Raw genomic sequence first — 12623 nt, forward strand, 5'->3', positions numbered from 1 at the left:
GTATTTATGTTTTCCTTCGGAATTGAAATCCCTAGTTATGAGTATTGCCGGTGTATTGTGAACTATGAGTTCTTCGAACCGCCGCACATCATATTATAGTTGTTACATGTATATGAAAGTGAAGGTGAATAAACGTAACTAATGAAATTGCCAGTACTTAAGTTAAAGTAATTGCAGATTAATTTGTAGCCAAATTGATTTTTTTTTTATTCTGCGTTCCATAATTTAGCTTTAGATGAATTTTGCGCGATACTCACAAATACTAAGACGGAAGAAATTAATAAAATGCAAAACAGGTACAATCGAAAACAAGTCATTAGTTTCTTTTTTATTTGAAAACAAATTATTTAATGGTTTATTATTGTTATATAGTTAATTTTGCCGCCGACTTGAGGACGCCATCTGGACGACGAGATAATTAGACGATTACCATCTTGGCGCCAGTAAATATGAAAGAAATTTCTTAAAAAAATATACCCACAAGTAAGGATATAGCACACATACTCGAAAGCATTCCAAGAAAACAGTGTCGTGGCACTTGCTTAAACTTTTTATATTATCGATAAAGAAGGCTTCATTCTAAAGTCTTGTGTAGTATATATTTATTTCATTATACAAATAGTTTAATTTTAAACATGTTCAGTTTTTGTGAAAATGTAAGTGAAAGAAGTGAGATTAATACTAGACCCGTGTATCATTAACACAGCCTGCTGATACTGTGATACAGTGGTAGGATTAAAAAATATATTACCTAGTGAAGTTAATTTCCTCAATATTGCGTATCAAACGTGTAACAAAAAACCTAGTTACTTTGTCGATCGATAGTAGAGGAAGGGTGCCTATTATGAGATAGGTGCCTAATATGAGATATAGCAATAACTCAGCAACCGGACGATAGTAAAATATGGTGCTGGTGTCACGCGGTAGCGAGGAGTAATAGCTCCAAACGACTGTCAGTGTACAGCGTGCAGCGCCTGTCTTTGCTGGTGTATGTGTGTTTTCGTTGATCACTCGTCCAAGAAATTTTGCCGCGTGCTACTTTTGATGATCGTAGAACATCTCTAAGGTATCGTACAATGTTTATTTCTTAATTAAACACGTAGTTTGGTAGTTTACTTTATATTTGAGTATCTTCTGTATCATTATCGACTCTAGAAGAAGAATAGTTAATTTTTTATGTCAAATTTTGAATGAGCCTAAAATGAGATACTTGGGTGTGCCCAATATGAGATATCTCATATTAGGTACACATTTTACTTTGAAACCATATCAACGTTTATAATGTGTGTGTATGTTTTATATTATATTTTCCATAGATGCCTCCGTCAAAAAGGAAAAGCTGGGACCCCGAGTCTATGTTTCAAGCTCTGAACGCCGTTTGCAAGAAAGAAATGGGATATCTGAAAGCTGCCAAACAGTTCGGAGTACCAAAAGGCACACTGGTGCGTTATGTCAAAGATGATCGAGACCCAGTAAGCGAACGAAAAGAAAAAACAAAAAGAAAAGACGGCTGAGGAAAAAAAGAAAACTAGAATGGAAAAAGCGATGGGAAAGAAAAATTAGAAAGAAATTAAAAGGAAGAAAGAGGCATCTGAGTCGCCGTCTGGAGAAGAGATAATATTTAACGATGATAGTGCTGATGACGACGATGAAGAAAATTATGCCATGCGTATTTATTTACTGTAGTTGGAATTTTATGGAAGATACAAGAGTATAAAAATGGGTGCAGGTGTTTCAAATGGAGTAATGAAGATTGTAGTAATTTAACAGCAGGAGATGTTTTTATTTGTGTTTTTTGTTATGATAATATTTGAATAAAAAGTGTATTTGGATTAAATGAGACCACGTGAAATGTAAACAAATATATAATTATTCAAATCAATTACAGCTGTTGTTTTTTTCATAATGTTCCCAATATGAGATAGTCTCATATTAGGAACAGCGACTATCTCAAATTAGGAACACTTTTTGGAGAACAGCTTATTTGACATTTTTCACTAAAATGCGAATCTAAAATAAACTGGCTGAAAGAAAAATCTCATGACTATAAATTTATTAGTAAACAGTATGTTTGATGTATTTATAATAATAGATACCCTGCAATGAGTTTATTTTAGATTTGAGAATGTCACAAAAAAAAGTATCTCATAATAGGCACCCTTCCTCTAATAACTATTTTTTTCAATTAAAAGTTTGTCAATATTTCATGTTTTCCGATAGTTCAAAAACACATAGAGAAAAGCTTGGTCTACCAAGTAATAATTAATAAAGATGCGTTTACAAATAGTAAGTCACTTACTTACATAATTATTCAACCTTTAACGATCCAGTCTGGAAGCATAGATAAAGCTTACACATACATAATTTGAAAACACTTCTGAGAAAATATATAACCAATAAAAAAATCTTTTTTCAATAAAATACGACACCAAGCAGGAATTGAACCTGTGTTTCTCGGGATTCGCGGCCACGCACATCGACCACAATGCTATAGGCATCATATCTAATTACTTTTTTTTATTGTGTTAACTGTCAATTCGTGGTGGAAATGCATTGAATTATGTATTAATTTAATTTAATTAGACTCAATTTTTATAGTACTTTTTCCACTTTTATTATTTAAATCTAAACCGGTTTCGTCCGCCTTAAAAGGACATTTTCAACAGTTGAATTGTTGAAAAATATTTAATTTAGAGGGCTGACTAAGTATAATATGAAGCAATGAGTCCTTTCTGTGGTGGCCATGTAACCTCACCATATTTTATAAATTGCCATTTTTTTAGAGTCAGGTAACACAATCATCAGGATATCTATCATATCGAATTGCATCCCACAACTACGTATTTTAAAATGTTAGTAATCTTTCTCTTAAGAAGAAAACCAGCGCCGCAGGCGATTTTCAAATCTATTATAGAAAATTGTGATATGTGTTTATCTCACTTAGTCGTTTAACCGATTACGCCGGTCTCCCTTTTACCTCGGAGTCCCAGACTAGAGATTTGGCAGCCCCCCTCCTTTGTGGAGGCCATGGTGATACAACACAATCTCCACCCGCAGAGTTCTGAGGAGTGTGGTCATGGTACTGTAGAGTTGAATTGTAATATTTAGTGGGAACATTCAAATAATTTCATGTCTCATTTACACCGCGTGTGAGTCGGCAAAAATACTTATGCTCAGCGTAGGTCAAAATGAAGCTTTTATGGTATTTTCAGAGCATAACCCTGGACATTCCTTGAACGTTGTAGATAATCTATTTATGTAATTTTGAAGCCTTCTTATCCTTAATTGTTATTTTAAGCATTTGATGACTATATAAAGTATCTTTATCAGATTTTAATGGTCAAAGACATAGCTTATAATCATTATCTTTAGAATTATCATCAAATGTGTTAATAGTGCCATTTGTCATCGTGTATTTTGAATAATAAAATGCCTTATTCTTGTCAAATTTGGGATCACAAAGATTATAAAATATATTTTATTGTCGTAAATATGTCACTATATAGTGTTAACATTATTTTACTAATGGTTTTGTAAATGCGTTTAAAAATCAATAAACCTAAAAAATCTTAGCACCACTCACTGCACATTTACGTATTGGAATTAATACGACTATAAATATTCTAAAACATTAGATCGAGAGGTTTAAAAGAATACTATTTTATGTAAGAAAAATACGTTATTATAGTCATCAAATGTTTAAAATAAACATAAAGGATAATAAGGCTTCAAAATTATATAAATAGATTATGCTCTGAAAATACAGTAAAAGCTCCATTTTGACCTACGCTGAGCATGTGGGCCGTTAACTGAATAACTAGTCGATCTTACAATTGCGCCGCTGTGGAGCCATGTACTATCCGAGTGTAAACGTGTGCGATATGATTGTACACATTCGCCATAAACATTGGTTCCCATTGGGTGGAAATTGATTAAAAACTTTAACAATAAATCTCTCGCGATGAAACACGCACTGGATGTGATGCGGCCCAGCTCAATAAAGTGGACTAAGGTTTGATTAATGGCGGCCCAAGTTGCTGACTCAACCCGAGAAGATGGTTTACATTCGGATATGCCGAGCGTCTGAGAGGCCATGACAGATATTTCATTGAATTTTTGAGTAAGGTAGTTAGTTGCATTTGTATTGCCATAATTATTTTTTAATTAAAAGAAGTTTTCAAAATAATAACCTAATAAAGGGACCAAAAAATTGTCAAATAAAATATAAAATAATGATCATTGAATTGAGAAATATGATTATGAGTACAGAATATTTTTTTAAATGTACCTATATCAATCGTTAATACGTCATCGTTATGGATGAAGGCCGTTGTATTGCATGTTCGGAAATTTATAAGTACGTATGCGGTTGGCCGTATCACAGTTCACCGCGAGATGTTGTATCGGAAATACATAGCCGTATCTCTTCTTGGTCGTGCACTCATGGCTGAGGATCGTGACCACATTTAAATTTCGCCATCCTAGAGGAGATAAAATTCATATCTAAATAAAATACATAAAAAAACGTGATAAAACTACCGAAATACAAAGAAAGACAGGAGGGCTTCGATTCGTTTTTTTCTGTTTCGGTTTTCGTTCTGGTTCAAGTAAAAAAATATATTATATAGGTTTGGTTCTAGTTTTCGTTCCGAAAAAATAACGGTTTTTCGGTTTTTGGGTCAGCTCCGAGTGATGTTTTTATTATGAAATGTTTTTATTTGTATTAAATTTTGATTTTATACCATAAATTGGAACATTTTATGGTAGTTGTATGATTGGCCGGCACCACGCTCCGAAACAAATGGTTATACTGCACTGCACGGCCGTGCATACATTTTTAAAATAATATATTACAAATTATGAGAATGCGTCACGACAACTGAACAACTAAAGTGGGGAGTGAGATTATGTTAACACGCGTGTTTGAACATGTACCCAACAAACCGATATTTTTTTTCGGTTCGGTTCCGGTTTTCGTTCCGACGAAAATAACAGGTTTTCTGGTTTTCGGTTCACTTCTGGTTCGAAGCCCTGAAAGACAGAAGAAAATAGGTATGTAAGTAAATTAGAAGTGAAACCATATCGTCTATATTTATAGAAATTTATGATAAGTTGTAGATATGAAATATCTGATAATAATGAATATTTATAAGTATAATAATTACTATTTACCATTTAATAAATACTATTATATTTGTATGATTTTAAAAAATAACAATAAGAATGTAGTTAAAAGAAAATTAATTATTTAATTACTTACTGTTGATCAAATAAAAGAATCTGTTGCTCAAATTTTGTTTGAACCGAGCTGAATTGAATACTATTCTGTTATTTTTAAAAGTGATTAAAAAAAATCACCCATCGATATTAATTTAATCAAGAATCCAAAAAGAAAGTGAAAATCAAAAAAAAATGGATGAAAAATTAATCAAAGGTAAATTTCAATAAAAATCACAAATTTAATCAAATATCTTATGCAAGCGTTGGTGACAAATTTAATTGAATATTTTAAAAAAATGTGATGGTAAAACGTCTAACAATATCATTTTTGTCTGAGTTAAGAATATGTAAATTCAATTATAATTAAATTTACTGAAAAAACTGTTTCTTCGTCAGTTTATGCTTTTTATAGATACATTTAACAAACATTTTAGTGTAGTTAGTTGCTAACTCTTATTAGGTGTTTGGTGGATAGTGCTGCTGCTGGTGATAGTGGATAGCGATGCTGTCGCTTCGTTAAACTGAATGAAAATTATAAAAAAGAAGCATATAAAAAATCAACAAAAGCATGAAACAATTATCCTATTGTAGCTCTGGCAACATGGTTTAGGTAAAGTTTTCACATTGGAGCCTCCAAACCTGACTTTTAATTGCCTAAAACTATCCCTGAGCTCAAAGAAGTGAAAAACCAAATTATATTTTATTTCCATAAAAATTCATGAATGGATAAAAAGAAAGAATAAATTATTAATTGTATGTCATTTATTCTATACTATATTACGTTAATATTCTCTTCATCCGTCTAAATGCCTGCCTACTAGTATAAGGACAGTATAGGGACGCGACGGAGCACTTATTCTGTGGTCTGTGGTCTGTCGTATATTCCCCGTTGATAGCATTTAGCTGTCTTTTAGATCACTGAATTTTGTCTGGCTTAGACGGAAGAGATTGAGATTTTTTCGAGCCATTAGTGGTACTTGTAATAATGATGACCCATCTACGCCATAAGTGGTTGAAGCACTGTAGTTTGTGAGTTTGCCGCGCCGTGTATCTTAGTCCTTAGATACGATGAGAGCCTGCATAGTTAGTTATCTTATAATAATTAATACTTGTTTCTAATAAATTTATATTACCGTACACGACATATTATTTTCTGTATGAATCTGTTATCGATGCTCAGAATATAGTTGGTGTCTTCCTAAGGTGCCACGGTTCTTTACTGTAAAGTCTCACTTTAGCTACTTATATCTCAGTATGCTCAATTATTTTTCTATTTTGTTCTTCTCATATCTGCCATCAAAAAATGTAATAATCACACTTAAGGGCCCACATGCTCAGAGTAGGCCAAAATGGAGCTTATTATTGTATTTTCAGAGCATAACCCTGGACATTCCTTCAACATAGTAGATAATCTATTTATATAATTTTGAAGCCTTATTATCCTTTATATTTATTTTAAATATTTGATAACTATATAAAGTATTTTTATTACATACAATAGTATTCTTTTAAACCTCTCGATCTAATGTTTTAGAATATAGTCATATTTCAGTACATCCATGTGCAGTGGTGTATTAACATGATCTTACTCCCTGCTGCATTTATCGTTTGTCAATTTATGGCTACGGCCGTATGTTATAGCTTAGCCACTGGGAAATTCCAATAGAAATGGCGTATTTCAAAAATATACTACCTTATTCTTAGGTCAATAATTATTATAAAGCAAACACTATTCGTAGGATGTTTATCACATTTGAATGGTCAAAAACATAGCTTATAATCAGTATCTTTAGAATTATCTTCAAATGTGTTAATCGTGCCCATTTTTGAATAATAAAATGCCTAATTCTTGTCAAATTTGGGATCAAAAAGATTATAAAATATATTTTTTTATCGTAAATATGTCACTATATAATGTTAACATTAATTTTACTAATGGTTTTGTAAATGCGTTTAAAAATTAATAAATTTAAAAAATCTTAAACCACTGCACATGGACGTACTGAAATATGACTATATTCTAAAACAAGAGAGAGGGGTTTATAAGAATACTATTTTATGTAATAAAAATACTTTTTGCAGTCACCAAATGTTTAAAATAAATATAAAGGATAATAAGGGTTCAAAATAATATATATAGATTATCTACAACGTTTAAGGAATGTCTAGGGTTATGCTCTGAAAATACCATAAAAGCTCCATTTTTACCTACGCTGACCATGTGGGCCGTTAAGTGCCTGTCAGCTTATATCATGGGTAGTTAGTTGGCCTGAGACATTCTCAGATCAACAACTGCAAATGGTCAACGTCACCTTTAAGCGGCATGGAATGCCCGATTAAGTGGTAGGGTTGTTAGCTGGAATTAAGCAATGCAAACTCGGGAAAATTAAAGCGTAGGGAATTTGGTTCTCACTCTGTGTTATTAAATTTCAGTTTGCCATTGGGCCTAAAACGGAAAGTGGTCAACTGATGTATGCAATCTGAGCTAAAGTATATTTTAAAAGAAGACAAATTCAAAGAATATGAGTATCAAAACGTGGCATGGTAAAAAAGGCGACGAAAGAAACCAATGAATATGGAGGAAGACAGAAAACAATGCAGCCACAGGTAATTCGATAAACTCATCAAATCTAGTAAGGACGGATGGCGAATTACAAGGGAACAATAATGGTGAAGAAAGAACTACGTAGAGGATTTATGGCCTTCATTCAGTGTGTTGATCCCGACTAATTAAATGGTAACGATATCATACATGAGAAATTAATAGATTTTAGAACGTTTTTATTAGCTCGTATTCTTGTTTGTCCGGTGGTTGTTTGTCCAGTACAAATCTTGCAATCGATTTTAAACTAACTTCCCGACTAGCTAGACGTTTGAAACTTTTAGAATATATTAGAACACGATGCCAATGAATTATTTTAATACTTTTAGCCATCTTTAAGCAGAATTGAATTCGTTTTCAGTTAATTATGTTTTGTATGGAAAGTAATTTCAGAAAAGTCCATAAAAAGTAAAAGACTATTATTGGTTGCTAAGGGGGTGATCCTAGCAAGTAAATTATTAATATTTATGTGCGTTACTATGGAAATCAAAATGAAATGTCAAAATGACATTTCAGTATTCCATATTTGTTTGTTTTTTATTTACTTCGTATTAAGTACAAGTCTTAGCATATTGAGCATTATAATTCAACAGAAAATTTAAAAACGTAGTATATAAAAAGTTCTTTTTATTTTGTAATTATTTATTATAGGTTGGTTTTTGATTTTTAAATTTTACAGTAAATACACGTTTCAAAATGACGATCATTACGCAAGTATCCAGTTGGTTAACCGCATCAAGTTTGGCAGAAAAATCATTACGTCACCCTAAAATCAATCACTTAAAATATATACTCTGCCATTAACCGCCCATTCTGTACCCGCAAAGTATTGCTTTAATGAAAAATGTCGGCAGCGGCTTTCCAAATAAAATAAATCTTTGACGGTTAAAAAGCTGAAAACCGCAAAATACAACATCCAAAGGGGAAATAATTTTTCCTTTGAGAAACATTCGCGGCCGACGTTTTGGCGAGGCTTAGAAGCTTTGCAGGCTGAACCGTGTGCTGGCGGCTCCGTTTTCATGTTTCCTACAAATTTACCGATAAACTTGAGAAGTAAATGGCGTCCCGAATAATATGTTGTTGGATGCAAAAAGATTACCTACAAAATATAATGCAGTCCCTTTTTATATCTCATTATAAAGGGTGTTTTTTCAGCCAAATAGAACTTGAAATTGTAAAAAATAACACAAAAATTAGACAATCATTTTTTTATTCAAAATATCAATACATGGCATTAGCATATGACCACCGCGGCCGTTCTTGATGAAGCGCATTCTGGACGTCCAATCTTCGTCAAAAAATCGTCATTTTAAAGTAGCAACTGTCTCTCTGACGTTTAATCGTTTGTTTACGTAAGGAATTGCAAATGGCCGACAATTCAACTATCAAACTTGCGTTTGTATACCTATAGCTGACTGATTCGCAGCTAACTTCATACTGTCGCGCACTTTAGTAACGGTGTGCACGCGCAGCTCTCAATTTCACTCTCTGCAAAACGACCCAAAATAAGTATAACTTCAAAAATAATATTTTTCGTGTTATTCGTGATATACGGCCAACAGAGTTCGAAAAAGTGGCCCTTTTTCTTGAGTGTGTAATTTAACAAGATAATTAAGAACTAGTCGAAGAACCTAGGTTATCACAAGGTTTATTTTTGTTTTGTTACGCCAAAGAAGTATAACTTCTAACGCGCGTATATAAGTACCTACACACACTGTTTTTTTTTAAAATTATTAATAACCATGTCCTTGCTTTTTCGTACAAGGTGGTTGATAGTAATTTTGAACAATCACGAACACCCAGGCTTTGAAAAAATCACATAAATATATTGCGTCCGCACCGGCAATCGAACCCCGAGTCCCGGGTGGAAGACCAGCGCCTTACGTACTGCACCATGAGAGCCGCCAAAATAATCTGTTAAATATTATACTTATGAAAATTCATCACGAATAGGTAAAGTGGTCAGATAGCAACAGAGAAGTGGTGAGATGAGGAGGGGAGGGGGGAGGAGAGATGTGCGCCTAGCTTCATTACATTAAAATCGAATGTTTTTTACATATTTTTATATATTTTTATAGTGTTTATCGGCACGCCCACGATGCCCTAGCGGCACGGTGTCGCCTTATAATGTCTTGGGTCCCTGGGTAAAATCCCGGGTCTGGCAAATTCACAAATTGTTTTTCAATATGTGTTTGGACCTAATAGGTTGAGCAAGTAGCTAATTTTTATTTCTTGTAAAAATAAAATGTGTTTATACAACTTCCACTATATGGAGGGCCATAAGGCTAGAACATGGCAAACTATAAATGTATTTTATTTCACGCGGACAAAGTCAATAATAAAAAAAATTAAAATTATAAGTTGCTAGTATTGAATATTATTTAATTAAGTCTTCCCGAATAATGCCATTAGTACATCACTGTTACTAGTAAACGTAGGTAGCTAAATGTTACTATCCTATATTGGAGTATTTGTTTTTCGCTGAAAGAGCTCGCTGATAACAGGCGATAGACCTTTAAATTAATTTCATCAAAGATCTCGCCGAAACAATTTTCGAAAATTATTTTGGAGGGAAAGGCGAGCGGGTACGTACTTAGCGGCTTCATAAATCAAATTAAATACAAATAATATCAACTCTTGTATGGAGCAGGTAAAAGTAGACCCTATCGTCCTTTACAATAATAGTTCTTTTCAAGTATTTACGTGAAAGGTTCTAGTAATTCTGTATAACTATGATGCAGAGAGCGCGATGCAGAAATACCTTGATTAACTAAGACGTACTTGACAATAAATACCATCCAGAGTTGCTAATTTAGTTCAACTTAGTTAGGCGTGTTTTGACCTATTTTAAATAGTTTCTACCTGCTATATAATATTATTATGTATAGATACCGTAGGCGACACAATCTGAGTTGCTGATATTGACCTCTTAAAAATAGGCGCGCCACTATAAGAAAGTCACTATTACTTAAAATTATCTCTTGTATTGATTGTTATATATAGATGAGTATCATGAAAACTCTGAAATTCAGCCATATTCTGTCTGACTGGATAGTAGCACCAATAAGTTCGGTCGATCTAACTAGCCGAAACTTTTCCTCTGCTTTACCTTCCTTGGAGGCTACCCAAAACCACAAGTCTCTATGTGATATCAGTTCGCCGAATGTCCAACAATCGTAGTATGAGTTTTAAACATATTGTCGAGCCGTTCCTTTATCTAGAGTATCTGGATGATTGACTGGTTCATCCTATGTTCTGTCCAAGATATACAAACGATTCGGTGTCAACACCATATTTTGAAGGCATTACCTGCCTCTCGCCCCTTCGCTCTCATGGTCTATGACTCGACACTGATATTCTTAGATATTTTCATATAGTAGTAAGACGTGTCATCGCATTCATTAAGTGCCATATAATTTCTGCTTCACATCCATCTTTTTTATTAACGATCGATTCCAGATATTAAAACTCGCCCACTGTTTCTAGATCTCGGAGTGTGAAAATAATCTGAATTGAAAAAAAAACGCTGAAACTGTTCCATATGAAAATAAATGATTTACAAAGTACAACGGACCGGTTAATTTCTCAAGGAGTTATGGTCATAGAATGACCACCGGAACGCAGTTATCGATTCGTGTTTTCTTTCTACCCGTCTCGTCGACCTTGATGTTCCGATAGGTTGAAATCCGATATTTACCGTGGGGAGACTCATTTTGTGTACATTTTTTTTAATTTTATTTATTAAGGAAACAAACAGTTACATATTGATTACAAAAATTTAAAATTTAATAATGAAAAGTTATTGCAACCAGCAAAGTTTCCTTGTTTACATTAAAATATAGTTAAGACTAAAAAGATAGAGAGTAAGAATAACATAAATATAAAGAAATTATATGAGAAAAATGAGGAAGAATAATGAATAATTAAATTATATACAAAAAAAGTAACATAAATATATATATATATATATATATATATATATATATATATATATAAGTTTATATATCTATTTATACAAAATTTTTGAGATAGCGCGTTTAAATAAAAAAGGTGAATTATTAAATGGATCATCGGTGGAGAAATACATATTATAATTTAAATAAGAATGCCGAATAAAAGAGTTTTGTGCATAATTAGAATCACTACGACTGAGATGGTACAAAGTTTGGTTTCGCGTAAATCTTGATGGACAATGGAAACCCACCCTTTCGAGTAAGTCTGGCGAGTCAACAAAACCATTGATAATTTTGACCAAATAAAATATTGATCAGATATAGAACATCGACTTTCCAAAGGTGGTACCATAAAAGTTGCAGTGGTCGAAATAGAATTAGATAAATCATGACAGTAAGCTTTAAAATTGACATGCTTACGAAATCGCTTTTGTACCGCTTCGAGTCGATTTATGTATCTAATGTACATGTGTTAGGTCCTAACACATGTACATTAGATACATAAATCGACTCGAAGCGGTACAAAAGCGATTTCCTAAGCATGTCAATATTACACCTGGTGTAATATTTGTTTCGCTATATTTAATTCTTAAAAAGTTAAATGCAATTATATTGTAATACTTTATTCGGACATTATTAGAGAGCACTTGGCGACCTGCGTTGTCGAATACAAAGGCATAGTTATAGGTAAAACACATTATATTGTAATCCAATAGTTGTAGTAGTCCACTGGATAAGGCATTAGCATCTCACACTGGGTGTTCCGGATCTGATTTCCGGCGAGGTCATAATACATGTATATAATGTGTGATCACTACCAGTGGCGGCCGGTGGTCTTCAGAATAGCA

The 12623-nt window shown here is 33.1% G+C and overlaps 1 protein-coding gene across 1 annotated transcript in view; it reads left to right on the forward strand.

Annotated features, from left to right (window-relative positions):
* The first annotated feature begins 1316 nt into the window (after positions 1-1316).
* The window catches only part of LOC147074484 (uncharacterized), a 51862-nt gene continuing 40555 nt past the window's right edge, over positions 1317-12623 (forward strand). Inside the window, exon 1 of the mRNA XM_085943966.1 lies at positions 1317-1472. Coding sequence (XP_085800092.1) covers positions 1317-1472 — 156 coding nt within the window. The remainder of the gene's footprint in view (positions 1473-12623) is intronic.

The sequence above is a fragment of the Rhyacophila brunnea genome, unplaced genomic scaffold (assembly GCF_057557595.1).
Source record: "Rhyacophila brunnea isolate RB1 unplaced genomic scaffold, BYU_Rbru_1.0 scaffold_16, whole genome shotgun sequence".
NCBI classification, from domain to species: Eukaryota; Metazoa; Arthropoda; class Insecta; order Trichoptera; family Rhyacophilidae; genus Rhyacophila; species Rhyacophila brunnea.